The sequence below is a fragment of the Rhinatrema bivittatum genome, chromosome 3, assembly GCF_901001135.1.
Source record: "Rhinatrema bivittatum chromosome 3, aRhiBiv1.1, whole genome shotgun sequence".
Lineage (NCBI taxonomy): Eukaryota > Metazoa > Chordata > Amphibia > Gymnophiona > Rhinatrematidae > Rhinatrema > Rhinatrema bivittatum.
This window is the reverse complement of record NC_042617.1, coordinates 146549179-146572775: the sequence shown is the minus strand read 5'-3', so window position 1 is coordinate 146572775 and position 23597 is coordinate 146549179. Positions and strand designations below refer to the sequence as shown.

Here is a 23597-nt window from a genome sequence, read left to right as displayed (position 1 = left end):
CTTCACCCTTGGAAGCCGAAGCCTCCCCGGGAGGAGCCCGTAGGGGCCCGGCCTCTGGGACTTAGGCGGGTAGTGGATCAAGACCGGGAACTGGAACCAGACTAGGACAGTAGTAAGTACTGTAACGGGACTTGGGAACTGTAACCAGGCAGGAACTGTAGCAAGACTCGGGTACTGGAACCAGGCAGGAACTGTAGCAGGCAAGCAGGAACGGAGCGAGTAGCAAGGCAGGTCACTCCGGGGCACAACACAACAGGGAACCAGGAGGTAAACCCGTTGCAAGGCAAAGACTGATGGTCCGAGGCCGGCTTATCAAGGCCGCAGCGTCTGATGTCAGGAACTGGGCGGAGTCATCCTTGGCGGGAAATGGCCTAGAAAAGCATCCGAGTGGCACGCTCGTGCGCCTAGGAGCAGGACGTCCATGGGAGGCTTCCCGGCGGCGCGGCCCCCACGGGGATGCCATCGAACAGGCCGCAAACCAGCCCTCCAGAAGCGGGAACAGGTCCAAGAGCTCGGAGGTAAGGGACTGGCCACGGTGCTTGCGGCCAGAACCGTAACACATAACAGTGAGGAAACCATACTAATAATAAGCATATTTCAAAATAGATGACAAACAGAACAATACCTAATAATTAAGAATAAGGATAAAAAAGATTTAAACATTTCCCAAAAATCAATCAAATATTTAAAAACAGCAGACATAACAAACACCCAATAATTAAAACTAATAAGGATAAAAAAAAATTCCCCTCTTTCCATACCTGGAAACTATTTATTTCTAATCATTTTGATATTATAGTGGATTAATAGGGTGAAGGAGAAGAGAGAACACATGAACATCCTCTTTTCTCTCTCTTTTACATACACATTCATTCAAAAACACACATACTCATGTACCCTTCTACCCTCTCTTCTTTGTACTCCCCTCTTCTTTCCTCTCTCCTCCTTTCCTCTTACCCACCTTTCAGTCATTCATCTCCTTCCCTCTCACTCACCCCTCTCTATCATTCAATCTTTTTCCCTCTCAGACACTCAACTCCTTCATTCTGTCACTCAACCCCTAACCCTCTTTTCTTCCCTCCGTAATTCACCCTTTCCCTCACCTTTGTCATGCATTCCCCTTACCTTCCCTCTGTCACTCACCCCCTCACTTCCACTCACCCTTGTACCTTGCCTCATTCTCACTCCTTCCTTCTCAGTCACTCACCCCTTCCCCTCAATCACTCCCTCCCTCCTATTCACTCTTCATATTTCTTCTCCTCTCAGTCACTAACTTACTCCCTTTTGTTCCCTTCTCTCCCCTCTGTCACTCACCCTCTTCTGTTTCTCATTCTCACCCCTTCCCACTCATTCACCCTCCCCTCCCACTCATTCAGTTCCCTCCCCCTTCAGTCACTCACCCTATCCCTCCCACTCATTAAAGTCCCTTCTCTATGTCACTCCCACTTTCACCATTTTCCCCTTCATTCCCATGCTTCACTCTCACCACTTCTTTCATTCCCTTACTCATATCCCTTCCTTTTTTAGTTAGACTCCATATTACTCACCCCTCCACTGGACCTACAGCAGTGTGGAGCTCTCCTCGCAGGCAGGGAAGCCCACCAGCGCACCATTGAATGGAGACTCTCCTTGCTGGCAGGGGGTGGGAATACTGCCAACGTGCCATTGAATGGGAGCTCTCTTCTCTGGCGAGGGGTAGGAACCCCAACAGCGTAATATTAAATGGTGCCGATGCTCTGATCTGCCTGCTTAAGTGGGTCATCAAAACTTGGCCTTTGATGATGACATTAGCCACTTGGGCAGGCAGGTCAGAGCATCAGCGAGCCACAAATAATGGGGCTTTGCATGGGACAGACGCGTCAGCTGAAAATTCTTAATAAGGTTGGATTTGGCCCGAGCCCATAGTTTGCCCACTACTGCCTTAGGGGACACTCATTTAAGTTCTGCTGGCCCCTGGAACCCAAAAGCTCAAGCTGCAGGGAACAGGGCTGGTACAGGTGAAACTCCATCTTCTGTCCCAGTAGGGTGTGTCCACCAGCTATCAGCTTGGACCTAGCAGGTTCACCTGTGAGGCAGCATCAACCACACCACAGCACAATGGCTCACAACCTTGACACTCAGCATCTCTCCTAACCAGACTCTCCCTTTCAGCTCCTTTTTTACCTCACAGCCTGTGCATTTCTTCCAGCTTCTCTGTTTCTCTTCATCTCTCTCAGCCCCTGTCCCCTTGTTCTTCCTCAGCTCCTTTCCCCCTCTCGCATCAACTCTAGTGCTTACAGCCTGTGTGTGATGGGTGGCATGGGTGTGAGCCCTTGTTACTGTGGCATAGTTGACGCAACCTTGTAGACGAACCTACAAGGCCTATGCCAACAACTGGTGAATGCACCCTGAAGGAGGACAGATTGGAGCTTTACCTATACTAGCAGCCTCCCCTGCAGGTTGAGCCCTTGGGTCAGGTAATCAAGAATCTGAAGGCATGCTGAGGTCAGGGCAGGCAGCAGACTTGAGGAGTCAAAGGTAGGCCAAGGTTGGAGCAGGCAGCAGACAGACATGGTCAGATGCAAGCAAGAGGTCAGGTCCAGGCAGCAGACAATCGTGGTCAGATCCAGGCAGTAAGCATTCAAGGTCAGGTCCAAATAAGAGGTTAGAATCCTGAAATCAGTCCAAGGTTGTACGAAGACACACAGAAGACACTGGATGAGATGGACAGGACAAGGAAAGCTGGAATAAGCAAGGCTGGGTAAGGCAAGGCAGGATATGGCAAGACAGGAAGCAGGAACATAGACAGGAATCAGAAACCAAGACACAGGAGCAACATGTTCTGTAGATGCAGGAGTCCCGTTGCTGATGAGAGGTACTGCTGTAAGGCCCTTGCTTAAATAGGCCGGTCGGCCTGACATCATTGGAGGGTGCCACTCAGTGTTTCCTCGCTGTGGGGCCTAGATAATGCACGCATGTGCCCCTAAGGGAAGGTGATGGCCTAGGAGCGTCAGCAGTGTCTGGAATGTGCAATGATGGTGGGTTCTGCTGCGAATCTCCTGGGCCTGCAGTGGTGTCGGGTTGAGTGTAGCTGGTCATGGTGATCTGCTGCGACCAGCAAACGTAACACTGTGTATTCTCTCAGCCCCTCTCCCTCTATTCCATCTCATTTCCCTTTCACAGTTCCTCTCCTGCTTTCAGTCAGCAAATAGACTCTCCCCAGTTTGTATCCTCTTCCAGTTCTTCTCCCTGTCCCTGTCTCTTCCAGCCAGTATTTTTATTCACAGTCCTGTTTCATTCCTCTGGTATTTCAATCAACTCCTCTCCCAGTTTCTCTTCTCCTCTTTCAGCACCTCTCTTGGCCCACTCTCATCTAACTTCATAGCTCTCTCCAAGCCTTTGTTCCCATTTCTCTTTCTCATCCGCACTCTAAGTCCCTTTGAGTTCTATCACTGGTGCCATAGAGCAGAAAAAAGGCAGGAATGTGTCACTCCTGCACTGCTGCTGCTCCCTCCTTCCTCTACAGCCCATTCCTTTGCTAGTCAATAAGCTACAAGGGGGAGGTGGGAGCAGTAAAATAGAAGACAAGCATTGTCTGCCTGACATCCCCTGTGGTCATGCAGCACCAGCTCCCTAACCAGCAGGAATTTGTTGCCTGCTGGTAGGAGTGCAAGCAACAACAGCTGAAGCAGGAGGGTCCCATCCAGGGCGGGGAGCCTTGGCAAGTCTAGTGAGTGAATTTATTGTGAAGCAGTAGAACAGATGAAATCATAGTTCTTAGAAAGGCATTGGCACAATGAACATCATGTTGCAAGCATGTTCACCTTTGACAGCTTTAATCCTAGAGGGGTTGATGAAATAAGGTGCGTGTAGCAGAGCACTGTTTTACTCACAGTTGTGTGCACATTTTATGGGCACAAATGTTGCTCCTGATGCAGCAAGGAGTTTTGCGCACACAAAATGTGCATGTAAGACTATATGTCCTGCTTAGCGCTCTTCAATGGAAATCCCATGAAAATGAAGGCATTCACTATTACCCCCAATATAAACGGGTGCCCTGGCTTAACTCAGATTTTCTTGGTGCTGGAAATTTTACTCCTGGTCAGAGATGGAGTAAAATTTCTGGTGCTAATGTCAGTCTAAGGGAAATTTCAACACTGGGAACTTGTGAAGGAGTGCAGAATAGCCCTCTTTAACAGAGCGAGGACCAGGCATTCAGCCTGGTCCACCTTAAGAGAGTCCAAAAAGGAAGCCAGCCCTCAGGGGAAATACTCTAAGAGCTAGGATAAGAGTTTGAGCACAAGTGGGAACAGACAGGCCCCAGGGACTCCAGGAGAAGACAGCTCCTGTAACATAAGCTCTCCTACCATGAGTATAAGGGAAAGGTAGTTCCTTCAAGATAACTGTCCTACTTCTGGGTGATGATGTAATTGAAGAATGTTGGTGTATTTTGATTGCATTGTAAATAAAGCACTTAAAAGCTACAGAGCACTCAAGCTAACTTACAGATCTGTAATAGGGTTTTTAAAAAAATAATAGGGAGAATAAATAAATAATAGGGAGTTAAAAAATATTTAACTCACATGTTATTGCACTTGCCCCCTTGCTAAGTGCATGGGTTAAACCTAGGAGCTGGTCTTCACAGAGAGCAACAAAAAAAGCTATCCAAAAGGGATGTCTTTGGAAAAGAGGCACAGAGTAACATACCTGTTATCAATATAGAAAGAGACATACTCCCGGAATGATTCACTGGGTCATTTACAGCATATAAATGAGACTCCTAGTGAATCTAAGAATGGTCTCTTTTTTTCTAGTTTAAATAAATTAATTAAAAATATTTGAAAATCTTTTGGTCACATTCATACCCCAAAAAATAAATCAGGAAAGTGTCGTGATTCTTCTTTTAAATTGGATGGACCCTTTCAGTTACCTACAGAAGGGAATGACTCTTGCATATCAATAGTTGTGTGTCTAGATTTATTTCCCCCGTCAGCCTCAAGTGAAATCATTCAGCATGCTCCTCATCAGAAGCAGGGTTAGATGATTTCTGCTCAGGAGAAATACTCCCTTCTGAGTGTGGTAGATGGCTAAAAGCAGGAATTGCAGGGAGTTGAACCAATGTGATACCGGTCTTCTTCCTAGAATCTTTAATACCAGCCAGTCACTCACTTTCACCCAGGTACCAAGCAGTCCAAAGGGAGAAGCAGACGAGGACTATAAACCAGCCGGAGAAAAAGACTGGGTTTACACATATATAGAAGCCAGTGGAGAAAGGTTAATCACAATTTAATCAGAGTTTTATTTTATTTGCAGGTGGTCTTATTGATGGAATATGCAGCCTGGTCAATATTGAAAAGCTGATGTTTGACAATATAAAGATGAATGAAGAGGATGCCAAAAAATTAGGTAATGCTTGTATTGTTTGTGCAATATCTCACAAACTATATCTGCTCAGAGTTTAAATAATAGATTGCTGAATGCATCTGTTTAGATACATTAAATCTGGAACAAAACTAAAGGACGATGAAAATAATCAAAGGCTTAATTATTGTAGGAATGATTCACCCTCAGTTTGGGACTTTAAAACATTTCTAACGGAAAGTTATTATGCAACTTTAGAGGCCAATGTAATAAGGCAGGAGTGCACAAATGATGGGGCATGAATGATTTTGAAGGGGGGCACATAGGCTGGCTGACTGAAGAAGAAAAAAATAGCTACATTGTCCACTCTGTTGTATTTGGCCAGCCATGGTCCCGTCCCGTGGCTGGCCGTTCTTACCTCGCCTCCCAGGTCATGGCGGGATGCTGGCAAAGAAGAATGTAGCCGGCCGCCGTGAAGGGAGATGTGTCATGTCAGGGCCATCGCTCTGCTGAATGTCCCTAGATGCGCGTGACCGGGCTTCTCTTAAAGAGCCCATGGTGGGAAATTGCCCGCGGCACCCTGTAATGATATCACAGGCCTGGTTCTATTTAAGGCCTGCTTCCCTCTCTACTGATGCCTCGGCAATAGGTCCTGCTCTTGGGCTTCAGTTTGCCACGGTGTGTGGATTGTCTGATCTGCTTGTGTTGTACCTGGTCCTGCTTCCTTGGTGTTCCTGTGTTTCGCCTTTGTTCCTTGTCTTCCTTCTTCAGTTGTTCTTCCAGCCTTCCTCCCTTGGGATTGACTCCTCTGGCACTGAACGTTGGCTTGCCTCTTGACTACATCTTTGTGTGGATTCTTGGCTTGCTGATTGCCCCCTGCCCTGACTTCGGACCTCCTCTTCATTTCTGCTGATTGCCACCTGCCTCGACCTCAAACCTCCTCTTCGATTCTTCTGTCTGCTGGCAGCTCGACCCATGTCTGTACAGATTATCTTCTCCTGGCTGGTCTCCCTCCTCTACGTCAGATTGTTCACCACCCAGAGGCCTGCACCTAAGTCCAGCCGGCCCCCGGCACCTAAGGGCTCAACATTCGGGGAATGTGGACTGGTAGGGTGAAATTGCAGTTGGGCCTCTGCACCGACCAGCTTCGCCTGCTGACAGTGAGGACCTGCATGGCTCCCTGTGAGTTGCGCTAACCTCACTTCGGCCTAAAGGTCCACAGATTGCAACACAATCTCGGCACAGGGGAGGTACTACCAGGATGGGGCCAACATTTATATGTATAAGCTGCTATTTTAAAACCTGCAAAAGCGAACATGTTACCTGCACATATTTACATTATCAGGTATAAGTCAAAATCTAATTCTTTATAGGCAAATACTTACTGGATAAACTGGGGGGAGTGCAGGCTGAAAAACCAGGGATATCTTGATGACCTAGAAATAGACTAGGCAAACTGGTGGATTAATTGGTTTAACTGGTAATTTTCTTCACGCATGCATATTATAAAATTTAATAATTTACAAGTAAAAGCCAACACATGATAAGGAAAACCCATGCGTTACATTTCCTCATGTAAATGATTAAAATTAGGAGCATAAATATGTGCATATAGCAGATGTCTGCTACTTATCTGGATTAGTTTTCATTTATGTGGCTATGTGGCAGCAAAGCTACTTATCTGAATAAGTCTTAAAAAGCACTACATAGCTGATAAGTAAGATAGCTGGACAAGTCTTCAAATGCTAGGTATTCTCTATCTTACTTATCTACCTGTGTAGTGCTTTTCTTTTACTTATCTAGTTATCTTATATAGCCAGATAAGTCTTATCCATCTAACTAGAGCTGTTGAAGTTGCCACAGCACTAATCAGCCGGATATGTGTTGCCATTTAGCTGGATAAGTCAAAACTTATGGAGTTATGTCACGGTCAATGAACCCTTAGGCTGTGGTATGGTTGATGCAGCCTAGTAGGAAAACCCACTAGGCCCACTCTGACAGCTGTCAGACACACCCTTGCTGGGACAGGATCTGGAGCTTCACCTGTTCCAGCTCCATTCCCCTCGGATTGAGCCTTTGGGTTCCAGGAGCCAGCAGGACATAAGAACATAAGAACATAAGAAAATGCCATGCTGGGTCAGACCAAGGGTCCATCAAGCCCAGCATCCTGTTTCCAACAGTGGCCAATCCAGGCCATAAGAACCTGGCAAGTACCCAAAAACTAAGTCTATTCCATGTAACCATTGCTAATGGCAGTGGCTATTCTCTAAGTGAACTTAATAGCAGGTAATGGACTTCTCCTCCAAGAACTTATCCAATCCTTTTTTAAACACAGCTATACTAACTGCACGAACCACATTCTCTGGCAACAAATTCCAGAGTTTAATTGTGCGTTGAGTAAAAAAGAACTTTCTCTGATTAGTTTTAAATGTGCCCCATGCTAACTTCATGGAGTGTCCCCTGGTCCTTCTACTATCCGAAAGAGTAAATAACCGATTCACATCTACCCGTTCTAGACCTCTCATGATTTTAAACACCTCTATCATATCCCCCCTCAGTCGTCTCTTCTCCAAGCTGAAAAGTCCTAACCTCTTTAGTCTTTCCTCATAGGGGAGTTGTTCCATTCCCCTTATCATTTTGGTAGCCCTTCTCTGTACCTTCTCCATCGCAATTATATCTTTTTTGAGATGCGGCGACCAGAATTGTACACAGTATTCAAGGTGCGGTCTCACCATGGAGCGATACAGAGGCATTATGACATTTTCCGTTTTATTCATCATTCCTTTTCTAATAATTCCCAACATTCTGTTTGCTTTTTTGACTGCCGCAGCACACTGAACCGACGATTTCTATGTGTTATCCACTATGACACCTAGATCTCTTTCTTGGGTTGTAGCACCTAATATGGAACCCAACATCGTGTAGCTGAAAGTCCCTCGAACAGCAGACAGAGAGAGTCGGTAGAGATAGTGGTCAGGGCTGGCGGCATGAAGACCATGCTTTAGTCCAAGGGTGATGGGAGCTGGTGCGCAGACACCATAGGCGCAATGCAGTTGGAAGTCCAAAACAGTGGTGCGGCATCGAAGAGGAGTAGATGCAGGTCTGAGGTGAGTGCAGTCAGTCATGGGGCCATCCCATCACTGGCCAAATGTTACAGTTACCCCCCCTCTAAGCCCCTCCCCAGACCTATTGGCTTCGGCTTCTGGGGAAAGCATAGATGGAATTCCTTGATGAATCTGGGGGATTGGATATTGGAATCAGGTCCTACATGTTTTCTTCTGGACCAAAGTCCTTCCAGGAAATGATGTACTGGAGATGATTTTGGCATCTCCTAGAGTCAAGAATTTCTTGAACCTCAAATTCAGTATCTTTTTTGGATATTGCTTCTATTGGTCTGGAAGGATGAATGGATGGCCAAGACATAAGCCGAGGTTTGAGAAGGGAGACATGGAATACATCATGGTGGGAGTCTTTCACCGGTAGGCTACCGTCCCAATCTGCCGAATGATGGGAAATGGCTCAATGAAGCAGAGTGAAAACTTAGTGGAGGGGTTCTTGAGCTGAAAGTTGCAGGTGCTGAGCCAAACCAACTCTCCTGGCTTGAGTTGAAGTGCTGGCCTATGCTTTTTGTCTTTCTTTTTAAATTACTGGGTCACCTTGATAAAGTCTTCTACCACATGTGTTTAGGGTTTTGGCCCAAGGTATTAGTGGCTGGACATAGAATTGACACTGAGATAGGCAGTGGTATCCATGAGTGTCTGCTGAATATGACCTCAATAGTGATGATCCTGCAGAGCTTCCCACATGGTTGTTGTGGCATAACTCTGCCTAGGGAAGAAGAGAGGCCCAGTTATCCAGATGTTCATTTATGGACCTGGTTGATCCTTTCTGCTGGCCATTGCTCTGCAGATGGTAGGCAGAAGTAAAGTCTAACATGATCCCAAACATGATCCAGAAGCAGGCAATGAACTGGACCCTAGGATTAGACAAAATATAAGTGGGAAATCCATGCAGGCAGAAGATATGTTGGACAAAAAGTCAGGCTAGTTCTGGTGCAGATGGAAGTCCAGAAAGAGCTGTGAAATGAACCATCTTGGAGAAGACTAAAATTAGAGAAGAAGGTCAGTGACGAAGCCAGTGGCTAGGTAGGTCCAGGGTTTCTCGGGGGCTGGTAATGGCTGTAACAGCCTGCAAGGTCAAACATGGGAGCTTTTCTGGATAGCGCAAGTGGGACAAGACTATGTAGTGCTGCACATCCTGCTTCACTTATGGCCACCAATAATGTTGAAGCAGTAATTCCAGTGTTCTGATGACTGCAGGATGGCCAGCCAGTCGGGAGTCATGAGACCATTTAAGCACCCTTTCTGACAATCATTTGGGGACCACCTTTTCTCTGGAGAGACAAGCAAAGTAGCTGCGATCACAATCTTCATTGGGACGATGATGTGGCAAAGGGGCTCCACGAAGTCCTCTGTCTTGAAAGACCTAGATAGGGCATTGGCCTATTGATTCTTCTCTGTCAGACGATATTGGAGCTTGAAACTATTGAAGAACAATGATTATCTAGCCTGCTGAGAGGACAAACACTGGCCTATGGTAGGTAGTCCAAATTGTTTTGGTCCATGTAGAACATGATAGGGTGTCTATCTTCTTCCAATAAATGGCACCATTCTTCCAATGCTAACTTCACGGCCAGGTACTCCCGGTCCCCAATGGTATAATTCTTTTCTGCCGGGGTAAATTTTTTAGAAAAGAAAAAACATGGCATCAGGGTCCCTTGATCATTGTGTTGAGAGAGGACAACCCCTACCCCAAGGGCAGAGGCATCTACCTCCTTGAAGAAGGGTTTAATGGGTTTGGATGGCAGCAACAAGGGTCTCGGAAAAAACTTCTTTTTGAAACTATTGAAGGCTTGACTGACTTCATCTGTCCAGTGTCTGTCTGGTGTTTACGCCTTTTCTGGTAAGGGCAGTAAGGGGAGCCGCCAAGAAGGAGTACCCGTGTACAAACTGGCAGTAATAATTTGCAAAGCCAAGGAAGCATTGCAAAATCTTAACTCCCACAGGCTGCGGCAAATCCTGAATGGCCTTAATCTTCTCCAGTTCCATTTGTGGCTTGTGTTGGGAGACTATATAACCCAGGAATGGCAGCTTCTCTTGCTCGAATAAACTCTTTTCAAGTTTTGCATATAGGTGGTGTTCCCAAATTCTTTGTAGCACCTGCTGTCAGGGAATGTGAAAAGATAAGAATGTTGTCCAAGTATACCACTACATGGGAACACAGGAGGTCCTGGATGATCTCATTTACCTAATGCTGGAAGACAGCAGGGGTGTTTCAAAGGCCAAAGGGCATGACCAAATAATCATACTGGCCAACTAGGATTTTAAAGGCCATATTCCACTCATTGCCCTCCTGGATGCGAATTAGGTTATAGGCCCTTCTGAGATCCAGTTTCTTGAAGATTTATGCCCCCTGCAGATGGCTGAATAACTCTGTGATGAGAGACAAGGTGTAGCAGTTCTTCTGAATGATGGTGTTGAAACCCCAGTAGTCAATACATGGCCATGGCGAGCCATCCTTTTTCCCCACAAAAAAGAATCCTGCTCCAGCTGGTGAGAAGGACAGGAAAATGAAACCCCGTTCTAAGTTCTCCTGATGTAGGAAGTCATGGCTTCGGACTCAGAGACTGATAGTGGGTAGACATGGCCTCTGTGGGGCATTTTGCCTGGGAGCAAATCAATTGGACAATTTTATGGCTGATGTGGTGGTAGGGGCTTGGCCTGTTTGCTGAATATATCAGTAAAGGTTGTGTAATGAGAGGGAGACCTGGTAGGTCTGGAGAAGTTGTCTGAGCCATGGTGACTGGTGGAAGGACCTGAGAGAGGCAATGCTCTTAGCAGGAGTGACCCCAGCAGTCAATTTATAAAGTTCCCCAGTTTATAGGGGGGTTGTAGCACATGAGTCAAGGCAGTCCAAGGATGACAGGGTTAATAGCCCTGGGTAACACATAAAATGAAATACTTTCTTGGTGTAAGAAGCCTGTCTGCCTTGTAAGAAGTGAGGTGGCCATGGTCAAGCAACTGGGTAAGAGTTTACCATACACTAAGGATATGTTGAGTGTTTTGGCTAAGGTGGTCATGGGAAGATTATATTGGTGGACCAGAGACTCCTCAATGAAATTTCCACCAGCTCCAGAATCCAAGAACTCCTCAGTTTGAACCACGGTATTTCCAGAGATGAAACAAAAGGGCATTACCAGCTGTGGAGAGGAGGAAGGTCAACCTAGGGTTGCCTGTTCGACCCTAGGCTTGGAAATTTCCCAATGTTTTGCGGCAGTGGCTGGCAAAATGCCCCTGACCTGTGCAGTAAAGGCAGAATTTGAGCCTCCTCCACCTTTGTTTCTCCTCCTCAATGAGATGGGATCCCCCTAGTTGCATGAGTTCTTCTGATGAGTTGGGAGCTGCAGAGTATTGAGGGGTGTGAAAACTTGAATGCACCCCGTGATACACTACCTATGTGAAGCGCTAACATGGTACGGTAATTCTAAAATTATCATAAACACACCCCTTTTTCTTATCATGGGCATTATCCATGTTAAATTATCGCATTTTGATGAATCTAGGGGTAAGTTTGTACCTAAGGTAATGGAGACTGATGTGTCTTGCCCAAGGAGCAGCATTGGGATCTCAACCATGGTTTCTCTGGTTCTCCACCCTCTGCTCTAGCCACTAGGCTACTACTCCCCTCCTACAGCTTATTTGTTGACCTTTATTTCTACTCACAAAGCTGAAAATGTCAAAAAGATCCTATCCTAACTATTCTAGCACCAGCAAGGTTAGCCTGACTTCATTAGGGTCAAGTACACTCTATACCAGGGCTTCCTAAACTTATAGCTAATGTGACCCCATTTTAGCACTTGAAAATGTACATGACCCCAGAGGACAACCAAACTATATTAGCAGGGGTGTGGTTTATCTCCAACAATCACACAATTCTCATCTCCCTGCACTTTAATTGATCTCCTCGCTCAATCCCCACCCTCCCCAATCATCCTTTCTCTCAAACCCCATCCCTCCAGCTGTTCCCATTTTATAACCCCCAACAACTCTTGCCTTCCCAGCCCATCCTCTATCTCACCTCCTCCAGCCTTTTTTGCATCTTCTCAGCTGAGCATCCTCACCTCCAAGCCATTTTTATAACCCCCTAATTAATCCTCTGTCATCCCCTCCCTCTAATCTCATTTTTCATCCCCTCTCACCTCTTAACCTCGCCTCCAACTCTTCTCTCACATTCTCAGTTGATACCCTCTCAACCCCAGCTCCTCTTTTGCATACACCAGGATTTTCTGTCATCCCCCCCCTACCTTCCACAGCCAGTCCCTCTCCCACTGATCCAACCCTCAAACACTTCCTGCATCTGATCCCTTCAAACAACCCTGCCTCCAAACATCACCTTGGCCAGGGTCAGTGGCAACATTTTCCTTAAGCCCCAAGCCAAAAGTGGATGACAACTGGAAAGAAAGGGCAGGCTGATGACAATGGCAACATGTTCCCTTGGGTAGGTTCAGTGGTGGGTGAGAAAAGAGGAGCAATATCAATCTCTACTGTCCTCTGCACACTCAGCCCACCATTCCCTTATGGCTTACCTCAAGCTTGATGATGATCTACAAGTGGCAGCAGCATTAGTATGAAAGTCAACACAGGATCTGTGAGCCAGTACAAGCTCACAGGCTCTGCAGAGACCTCAGTCCTTCCTCGTGAAGGGCTTCCTGTTACTATGGAAACTCATGCATGGGCGGGACCACTGCAGGACCTGTCAGTGCGTGATGGCTCACAGGCCCTATGCTGACTTCCACTACTACTGCTGCTGGCGGTATCTGAAGAGCATTGCCCTTTGAGGCACTTTTGACCCCAGCTGGAGGTTTGGAAGCCCTACCCTACACTTTCTATGACTTGTACCCATTTGGGGTAGATACATCACTGTTCTTCAAAAATTTAGTATCTCTGCTGATCCCTCAGATATCTCCAATTCTGCCTTCGCTGGCAGTTTTCCTCTGCTTTTTATACGTTCTACCCTTAGTGTGCTCTGGTCATTGAAACAGCAGAGCCAATGGGAAAGCTAAAAATCATCTTCACATAATGTGTTCTAAACACCAAAACAATTCTTAAGTTCTCTACACAGTATAAATACATCATGTTAATAATACTAAACTCTTATTATTGGGGCATATACTATACCTCATTAAAGTCACAGTGCAGAATAATACATATCCTTATTCCTTAAATACATTTCTAGAAATGATACCTATCTCAAACATCTGAGTAATTAACTCTAAAGATAACTTGGTACCAATACTGTTGCACAGGAGGTGGATCCTTGGGCTGAGGTGGGGTTGATGCTACCTATAGGGGAGGCCCTACGGGTCCCCACTGTCGGCAGGCGAAGCTGGCTGACTGATGGAGGCTGGCTAGAGCTTCGCCAATATCAGCCCTCGTTCCCCGCTGGTTGAGCTTTTGGGTGCCGGGGCCGGCTGGAGTTAGGTGGGCCTCCATCCGGGGTCTTTGATGAGATGATGATGAGGTCAGCCAGGAGACAGCAACAGCAGAACTAAAGAGTCTGTACTGGACGAGGCGGAGTCCCGGAGACCTGGGCGCCAATAGGAATAAGAGTCAGATAGGGGGCGCCTGAGCAAGAGCAGGCCGAAGCCTGAAAGGCCAAGTCCAGGACTAAGACTGTAGAGGCGTCATAGAACAAGCTGAAGTCAGGGCAGGCGGTAATCAAGGAGCAGTGGCAAGGCAAGGCAGAAGTCGAATCCAGGAGATGAACAGTAGCATGGTCAGGCAAAGCAGAGGTCTGGACTAGGAGAAGATCAATGAAGTAGTCAGGCAAAGCAGTGGTCGGGTCCAGGAGATCAATGGCATAATCAGGCAAAGCAGTGGTCGGGTTCAGGAGAAGATCAGTTCGTAAAAGTAGCTGAGTAGCACAAAGCACAGGAACAGGAGAAGGCAAAACCAGGAACAGGAACAAGGAAGGAACAGCAACCAGGAACACGAGGAAATCACCAAGGAGGCAACAAAATACACGTCCAGCAAAGTACACGTCCAGCAAAGTACACATCCAGCAAAGGCAACTAACAGGAGCTGAGCCCGGTCATATATACCGGAGCTCAGTGTCGTCATCATCCGGGGCCGCGGGTTGGATTCCCACTGTGGTCCCTTTATAAAGAACCGAGATGCGCATGTGCGTACCCAGGGAGGGGCAAAGCGCGGGATGGCAGTATCTCTCAGCGGAGTACTCGAAGAGGCCCGCCACGGAGCACAGGAGTCAGCCATGGAGACAGGAGAGCCGGGGATGGCCCGAGGACGGAGACGTGGCCCACAGCTGCAAGGGAAGTGGAGCCAGATGCTGGATCAGGCAGAAGAGGGTAAGAGGGCCTGGCCGCGGGCCTGCAGTGGCTGGCACACTCAACAAATTCAGAGACCTTCAAACAATTCTAGTAAACTAACTCTGCCCATCTTAGCTAAAGATTCCAGAATGACATTATAGGGAGTAGCGCAAAAGCTGAGGCAGCCTGTCATAACCCTCATACCAAATAGCATAGCCTGGGGATCAGGAGTAGATCTGTAATTTAAGAATCAGATTCAGTTTTATTTGATGCTTTTTAAAAAAAATGTCTGGGGTGTAAAAGAGTCACACTGAGGACTGACAGAAGAAAGTTCTAGAACTACAATGGGACTAATTCTGATTGCACTGCCAGGGAAGCCCTTTCAATGCAAGCATTTTAGGACAAATGTAGGAAAGAGTGTCAATAGCTTTGAAATAATGTAAAAGAGAAGGGTACACTAAGAGGCTGGTTAAAAAAAAAAGAGAACTTAAACTTCCTTTCTTCATGACATCTCTCCTGGGTCTTCTCTTCTTACTCTTTTCATTCTATTTTCATTGAGGAGCTGTCATAAGCAGTCTCCAGCATTTCCCCCTTTTTTTCATTATAGTTCATGTCCCCTGTCACCCATAGGCCCTTTCCACCTACAGAATAAAACCCTGGATACAGCAGCCCTAGGAACAAGAGTGTGGTGTAGGGATCCTGTGCAGCTTGCCTGTATGGTGGAGAAAGTAACCCAAATAGGTCCCCAGATCTTTTCAAAACCAGCTTCTACTCTCATCATTATCAGATTGTAATAAATGCTTCAGTGTGTATTTTTTTGGTAAATGAAGACAGAATTGAGGTGTAAAAGGCATATTCTTTTAGAGATGTGTGAAAATGTCCGTATGATTGGTGAAATGGTAAAAACTAGGCTTTCTACCTTTGTGGAAAAATGTGACAAAAATGGCACTCTTTTTTTTTTACCCCACAGAACTTAATAGTAAACCTTTTAGTACAAGAGATGGAAAATGACAAAACTTGATCTTTTTGCTACCTTCACAAACCAGCCTTTTTTAAAAGCAATGGCAAAAGGCTGCAGAAATGGTGAATCTCAGCATTTACTGCCTTCCAGGCAGAATTTCTCTTGTTCACGTCTATGGTGAATATTTTAAGAACATAAGAACAAAAGAAATTGCCATACTGGGTCAGACCAAAGGTCCATCAAGCCCAGCATCCTGTTTCCAACAGTGGCCAATCCAGGCTATAATCACCTGGCAAATACCCAAAACATTAAATAGATCCCATGCTTCTGATGCCAGTAATAGCAGTGGCTATTCCCTAAGTCAACTTGATTAATAGCAGTTAATGGACTTCTCCTCCAAGAACTTATCCAAACCTTTTTTAAACACAGCTATACTAACTGCCCTCACTACATCCTCTAGCAACAAATTCTAGATCTTGATTTTCATAAACTGGCACATTTTGAATAGCATTGGCTATGCCTTTGGGAAAAAGGAACATTTCCACTTTGTACATTGTTAATATTAACCTGAGGCTTTTTCCAAACCATTTGCAGCTGAGGGCCTGAGGGATTTAAAGAAGTTGATTGTACTACACTTGTCTCATCTGACCAATATCGGGAATGGAATGGATGAGATCATAGAAGCAATATCTGCTGTACCCAGAGACCTTCGAGAACTAAAACTAGTTGATTGTTGCCTGTCTGGGAAGGCTATGAGAACACTTGGTAAGTACAAGCATCAGTTTTACCAATTAATGTTGTTGTTCATAGCTGTTCCTTTTTAAGCCAAAAATGTAATGTATGGATTTGGGTTGTGTATATATACTTTCTCCTGGTACAAATGCTCTCTGACCAATGATTTAGTTTGGAAGCAGATTTCTGAGGATGGAGGTGGGTATATATCTGATTTTTAGATTAAACTTTGTGGCAGGATCAGAGACCAAGAAGGACAGGAACAAAATGACCAATAATGATGCACATCTGATATTAGTAGGCAACAGATTCTAAATCCTGATTGCTCTAACAAAATCTTAATCAAATTAAATGTTCTATATATTAACCAGTGTTAAAGGCAAGCCTGATAAGTTAGCTGACAATTTTAACATTTGTGATACATCTGGATCTATCACCCTAGTACCAAGCTAATGATATGCAGAATGTAGTAGTGTTGCCATGCCACATTAAAAATAGCATGATCTATGGTAATTTTTTTTTTAAATATTATATTTATTAAAGTTTTGCAGGAACATACAAAATAGAACAGTATCTAACAGTTGTGCAATGCACCCTCCTTGTAAATATAACACACAGAGGATACATCTGGATCTAACACCCTAGTACTAAGTTAATGATATGCAGAATGTAGTAGTGTTGCCATGGCCACATTAAAAATAGCATGGTCCTTGATAATGCTGCCATGCTCTGTATATTAACTTTTTCCTCAGAAATCAACTCAAAGTGAAAAGGCCTTTCAGCATGGGAAGACCTTGCCGTACCTCCACAAAACAAACAGGGCTTTCCCACTCCCTCTTAATCTAAAAATCAGGTCTCCAGGCTCTTCTATTCCTTGCCATCTCCAATCAACAGTTGGATCTTTGTCCTAACCCTTTTGCCCAAGAACCACATTCTTTAGCATGTGGTCAGTGTGAATGGTTTTCAGGATACAAAGAATATTCAAGTGTCAGACAGACCTTCAAGAATTTGCAACACTACCACACAGGTGCACACATTTTCACTTATGGAGATCACAAATTTTTTGAAGTTTGTCAGCCTCTCAACTTTGTATCCATATCCTGATAATGCTCTTATTTTATTTTCACAGCACAGAATGTGAAAAACATACCAAAGCTGAGGGTGCTTGATTCCTCTGAAAATAATTTGGAGGAGTCAGGAAAAGATTCAGTTCAAATGCTAGGTAAGAAAGAGGATTTCTCAGTTTAAAGACTCTCAGTTAGAGATGCCACATGTTAATCATGTTGACTCTTTTTTAGTTGACAGACTGAACAACTTTACAGACTTGACAGTACTGATGCTACCTTGGGGACACGAAGTGAGGTTGTGCCTAGGCAGCTTACTCCATCACCTAACAAAGATGCCTCAGCTGGTGAAACTGGGGCTGAAGAACTGGCACCTGACAGATACTGAGATTGAAGAAATCTGTAAGTCCACCAGCATTACACTTTAAAGAATGGTTTTGTTTTATTCACAGGGCAGGAGAATTTCTGTTTTCCTTTTTTGATTTATCTGTTACAAATCAGGCAGCTCTGCACCTAAATGGCAGTGTCCCACGCCACTCTTCAATTTTAGAAAGCCATTTCCCCCTGTGAATTGCTCCTTACTAAAAGGGCTTTATGAAAAATGCCACCTTGTATGTGGGTAAAAGTTGTTTTACAGCACATGCATTTTCACTGAGGCATTCCTAAGGTGGAGTTAGACCAGGGGAGGTAACAACGTGCGTGGTTTTGCATTTTTAAAATAACGTGCCTTGTTTTGGCCAGAAAAAGGACCCGCAAAAAAATAAAATAAAAATTAAATCATGTGCAAACCTGTGGCTTCTTTTTCCTTGGGCAATATTCAAACAGAAGGTGTGCTCATTCTGTCTCTTTGAGAACTGGTGCAAAACCCATAGGTAAAGGTACCCAGGGACACACACACAGTTTTGAAAATTGCCCCCTGAGCAAAGTAAGCATTCTTCTGCAAATTGGACTACAATCTCTTTTAGTGCTATACCAAATTGATGAATTGATGAATTTGAGTTACTACCCCTATTTAGTGCTGCTAAGTATGCAACCAGTATTAAAACATTTTGAACAATTTCATGCATAATTACAAGTAAAAATATTTGTTTTCAGTTAACAGGATCTCTGCCAGTCTGTATGCACAGAGGTTTAGTGTATGTATTTCCATTGGCAAACCCTAAAAAAGTAATATAGTGTCTGTCTTTATACTCCTGCTATGTTCTCAACTGCTTGCTGACATTTGACAGGGTCAAATCCATTAGGACCTCTGTGGGGCAACAAACTAAGAGCAGAAAATGAATTCAGTTATTGTTTTAATAAACTTTCATTTTGTAGAACGTATATAATATTGCTGACTGGGTGCACAGCTGAAGTAGAACTCATAGCTCTGGAGGGAAAAGCTGGGTCAAAGTACTGCTCTTATGATCATATGTGGCCGTTGGGCAAAAGAACAATGCAGGAGGTAGCTCTGGGGAGAGTTTTACCCTACTGTCTTGGCTACAAGAGGTCACTGCAATTCATGGGCTCTGTAGGAAATCTGTGGGCATATTGAAAGCTGTATTGCAAGGAGCAAGAATTTTCTTTCTGTCCCAAGCAATGGCTGTCACTGCATGCTATTACATACCTTTCAAGGGCTTCCAGTGCCAGGCTGTAGATGTTGCAGGAAGTTTGCTGGAGATCTGCTAATTTTGCTGGGGATGCAGGTGAATTAAACAGATTATCAGCGGCTGGGAATGCTGGAGTCAGTCAAACACAAACATGGGCATAAAAATGCTGGAAACTGCAGCAAACTGCTGGTGCTGTGGGGGGCTGTGCTATTAGAAAGGGTGCAGCAGTGGGTGATCGTTCAATCATGAGAGCCAGAAGAGAAAGAGTAAGGAGGACTTTAAAGAAGAGGATCAAGAATGTGTTGCACGCACTATGGGTTATATACATATGATGACTCAAAATTCATGTTATTAAAAAAGGAGGCAATAATCAAAGGGTTTTTTTTTATAAGAGCAAACGTGTTTACACATGTACAAATATATTTTGAAAATTGCTCTCCCTCCTCTATGTGGGTGAAAAAGGGGCAGAGTTAGGGGCATGGGAGTGAAGTTTTCCTGTGGAGATTTCATGTTCAAATCTCTGTTTACACTTTCATGTGCGTATTTTGTACCTGCTTCCATGCAGCTGCAAAGTACATTGGTACATACATTCCTGTGCTGTGCACACTGGCAAAGGGAAACGCCGGCAAAGGGAAATGCTGCGAGGGGGTTTCCCTTTGAAAACGAGCTAGCATTCATACAAAGTCCCATGGGAATAAAGTATTGTAGGCCCCATTGGAAAACTAAAAACTGCTTTCAAAAGGAAAAATTTGTCTAACACTGTTTTGATATGAATAACTCTTATTCAGGGTTTGGGTGTAGAACATAAGAGAACATTCACTGCTTGCCTTTGATTCCCGACTCCCTTCTTTTCATTTCCCAGCCACATTTTTTAAGGAGCACCTGAAAGGCCTGCAGCAGCTGGACCTGGCGGGGAACCATGTGACCAGCGATGGCTGGCTCTTCTTCACTGAAGCACTGATGGGCATGAAGGAACTAACTGTCCTAGACCTTAGCAGTGATCACGACCTTCAGCTCTATCCCAGGCCTTGTTCTAGAATTCAGCCATGTAATATTCATGCTGAAGGGGCTGCACAAAGTCAGGTTAAGCGGATGGCAACTGGACAGCATTGACCTGCAGAAAATGAACAGTGCCAAAGCAGGCTGTGAAGGCAAATTCCAGTTACTGACTGCCTAAAAACCTGTCAAAGGGATGCACTGTAACATAGGCCGCAGTTGCCTGCTAACCCTGACAACTACACTGTTGATAATGAGCCTGATAAGTTAAACAATAATGGGAGCAATTTTTGATACATCTTTCCATCAGAATGTCCAAGATGAGGCATATCAATCCATAAAATAAAATAAATGCCATGAACAGCAACAATCTTTACCACCTAAGCAAGCATAAAAACATGAAAAAAAACTGAGCCATGAAACAACTACAAATCTTGAACTCAGTACTCACAAGAATAAAACACTGGATTCCATGATGACTGTGTTGTGTTGAAAGCAAATTTGGGAACTCCTTGTTATTCTCTTGCCCAGATTCTTATTGCTATACTCTTTGTTGTTGCCATCATGGTGAAATGCAGAACAAGGTTTGAGCATTTCCTTTGGTGCCCCCTACTGAGACTATCCTGGTGCAGATGACAGTGTTCAGAGTTGTTACACAGGGAGGTTGACCGACATCATGGAAGGTGCAGCTTGGTCCACTGATGACGCCTTACTTAACCCTAATGACTGCTAGGCACCATGGAGGCCCAGATCAGGGCAGGAAGCTGTGGTGCTGTTGGGAACATCAACTCTTGAGAGTTTAAAAAAGGAGGGAGGGTTCTTATTTTTGTTTAAACTAATTTACAGTTATGTAGAATAAGGTAATGTAAAAAGTTTTCTTTTCTTCTTTTCCTTAAGATTGCTTGTAATTAGACAAGGAGTTTGAGCTGATGTCATAGAATACTCAATATCAATATGCATGCAATGAAAGTGCTTTTACTTGTTTAGACAAATTCTTCAGAGCAGAGGATTGCTTAGCAGATGGTAGAACTGTTGAAGCCCATAGAAAGGGAAAGGTTTGTAAGATTCGTGGATGCTTGTTGCTATGGTGAGGTTGACTCAGTCCATGGGGAAGGCCCCGTAGGCCCTCACTGACAGCTGATGGAGCTATGCAAGCAAAAGATGGGTCAGGAGCTTCACCTATACCAACCCCTTTAACCTTGGGTTGAGCTCTTGGGTTCCAGTGGCTGGCAGATCTTAGGCGAGAGTCTTTATGGTAGTGGCATGGGTAAAGTCCAGGGCCAGTTTAGGATTGGAGTGGAGAAGTAGCCTAGTGGTTAGAGCAGCAGGCTATGAACCAGGAGACCAGGGTTCCCACTGTCACTTCTTGTCACTTGGGGCAAGTCACTTTAACCTCCATTGCCTCAAGTACAAACTTATAGCTAGATTCAGCAAAAAGTGTTACTAATGCATTGATAATGCCCGTGATAACAAAAAGGGGTGTGTTTATGGAAACTTTTGAATTACCGCACCACATGGTAACTTACCGGTTCACATCAGTATTACTGCATGGTGCAGTAAACTTAGCACACAGTTCGCTAATCCCTATTTTCGCATCCTGTACTGGGGGGGGGGGGGGGGAGAGAGAGAGACTACAAGGCCCTCATAGTAGGGAAATATTTATATCTCTATAGGAAGGCCATCTAATAGGTCTAGGTGCGGTATTAGTGATTGTTTAGGGTTTAGGGGCCAGTTTCACATGTACCCTGTTATAGGACTCTAACAGGGTACCATCAAGCTAGAGTGAGATAACATAGTACAAAATTTCATCTTTTTGAAACTTTCCTCACTCCAAATGACATCAAATCTTCACCAAGGTGTACAGTGCTGTTCGTACGTCTCATTCTACATGCGAAATTGGCCTCTAAACCCTAAACCACCATCACTAGCACCTCACCTCGCCCTATTAGGTGTCCCTCCTATAGAGCTATAAATAGGTGCACACAGTGAGACCTCCCCAGAGGCTCTCTCTCTCTACTCCACTCTACTCCACTTCCTTCTCCACTTCCTTCTCCCTCCCCAAGCCCAGAAATGGCCAAAATGCAATTCCAAAAATGTATCAGGAAAAAAGGTATAATTATTTCCGGTGTTAAAACTGTTCGATAGCATGTGTTATGCTATTGCACGGTGCAATATTGCCCCTCATTTAACTAAATCCCACCCAAACACCTCCCCGATCCTACCCCTCCCAAAAATTTGCATTTGCACTATGCATTACAGGTTTTTTTGCATGCATTATAGAGTTAACATGTTATCTCGTGCGTTAATGCCATAACGCCGGCGCCATTTTCCATACGGAAAAACGATTCGTGTGCAGGAAGTCGTTCCCGGAACCCCGCTGGACTTTTGGCAAGTCTTGTGGGGGTCAGGAGGCCCCCCCAAGCTGGCCAAAAGTCCCTGGGGGTCCAGCGGGGGTCCGGGAGCGATCTCCTACGCTCCTGACGTCGGGGGACAAAATACAAAATGGCGCCGGCGCTACCTTTGACCTGTCATATGACAAGGCAAAGGTAGTGCCGGTGCCATTTCTACAACGCACCGGAGGCCCGAGAGTAAAAGATCACACCGGGACCCTCCCTCTGGACCCCAGGTAATTTAAGGCATTTTGGGGGGTTCGGGAGGGTGGGGGATTTATTTTAAAGGGTCGGGGTGGGTTTTAGGGTTGTTTTAGTGTGCCGGTTTTCCCGCCCTCCCCCTTCCCCCGATTTACGATTTTTTGACGATAAATCGGGGGAATTGTTATTGTATCGTGGTTCTAACGATTTTTGACGATTTAAAATATATCGGACGATATTTTAAATCGTCAAAAAATGATTCACATCCCTAGTGGTTAGTATCCAGCCAAGGGTCAAGGGCAAGCAGTGAACAAGCATGGTCAAAGTTTAGGCTAGGATTAGATCCAGAAGTCAGTCCAAGGGGCAGGCTAGAGACAAAGAAAAGGACTGACACAGCAGGGAGGCAAGGCTGGACAAGATGAGGCAGGCAAAGCTGGAGAGATGAGGCAGGCAAAGCTGGAGAGATGAGGCAGGCAAGGGATGAGGAATACAAGAATTACAAAGCAGCAACTCAAACTAAACATTGGATGCAGGCGACCTGTTGCTGGGCAAGGAAGGAGCTTCCCGGGGGCCCTTAAGTAGGACAGCGGCTGGTTATGTCATCTAAGGGTGCCTTTTCCTGCCGTGAGTCCTTTAAATGGAGCTAGGTTGTGAGCATGCATGCCTATGGAGGAGCAGCAGTGGCAGTGGTCTCATGCGTGAGCTCCGATGGGGTATCTGTGGCATTGGGGGTGAGTAGGACTGCCTATGGGACATCCTGCAGGCTGGAAAATGGAACAGATCCAAGTAATATGCTTGATTAATGAAGGAGAATTTAGAACTGTTAAGTTTATGGATGCTTATTGGACCCCCTGAACTAGATGTGAATTATTTAGCCTCGTGATGGACAGAGGCTATGAGACCTACCTCAGGAACAATGAACATATTGTAGAGAGAGAT

At 45.1% G+C, this 23597-nt stretch overlaps 1 protein-coding gene across 1 annotated transcript in view; it reads left to right on the top strand.

Moving 5' to 3' along the window:
* Nucleotides 1-21039, top strand: part of NLRC4 (NLR family CARD domain containing 4) — a 47594-nt gene extending 26555 nt beyond the window's left edge. The window contains exons 5-9 of the mRNA XM_029593809.1: nucleotides 5293-5385; nucleotides 16281-16451; nucleotides 17548-17640; nucleotides 17717-17884; nucleotides 19934-21039. Coding sequence (XP_029449669.1) covers nucleotides 5293-5385; nucleotides 16281-16451; nucleotides 17548-17640; nucleotides 17717-17884; nucleotides 19934-20184 — 776 coding nt within the window. The 3' untranslated portion in view covers nucleotides 20185-21039. The remainder of the gene's footprint in view (nucleotides 1-5292; nucleotides 5386-16280; nucleotides 16452-17547; nucleotides 17641-17716; nucleotides 17885-19933) is intronic.
* The last annotated feature ends 2558 nt before the right edge of the window (nucleotides 21040-23597 follow it).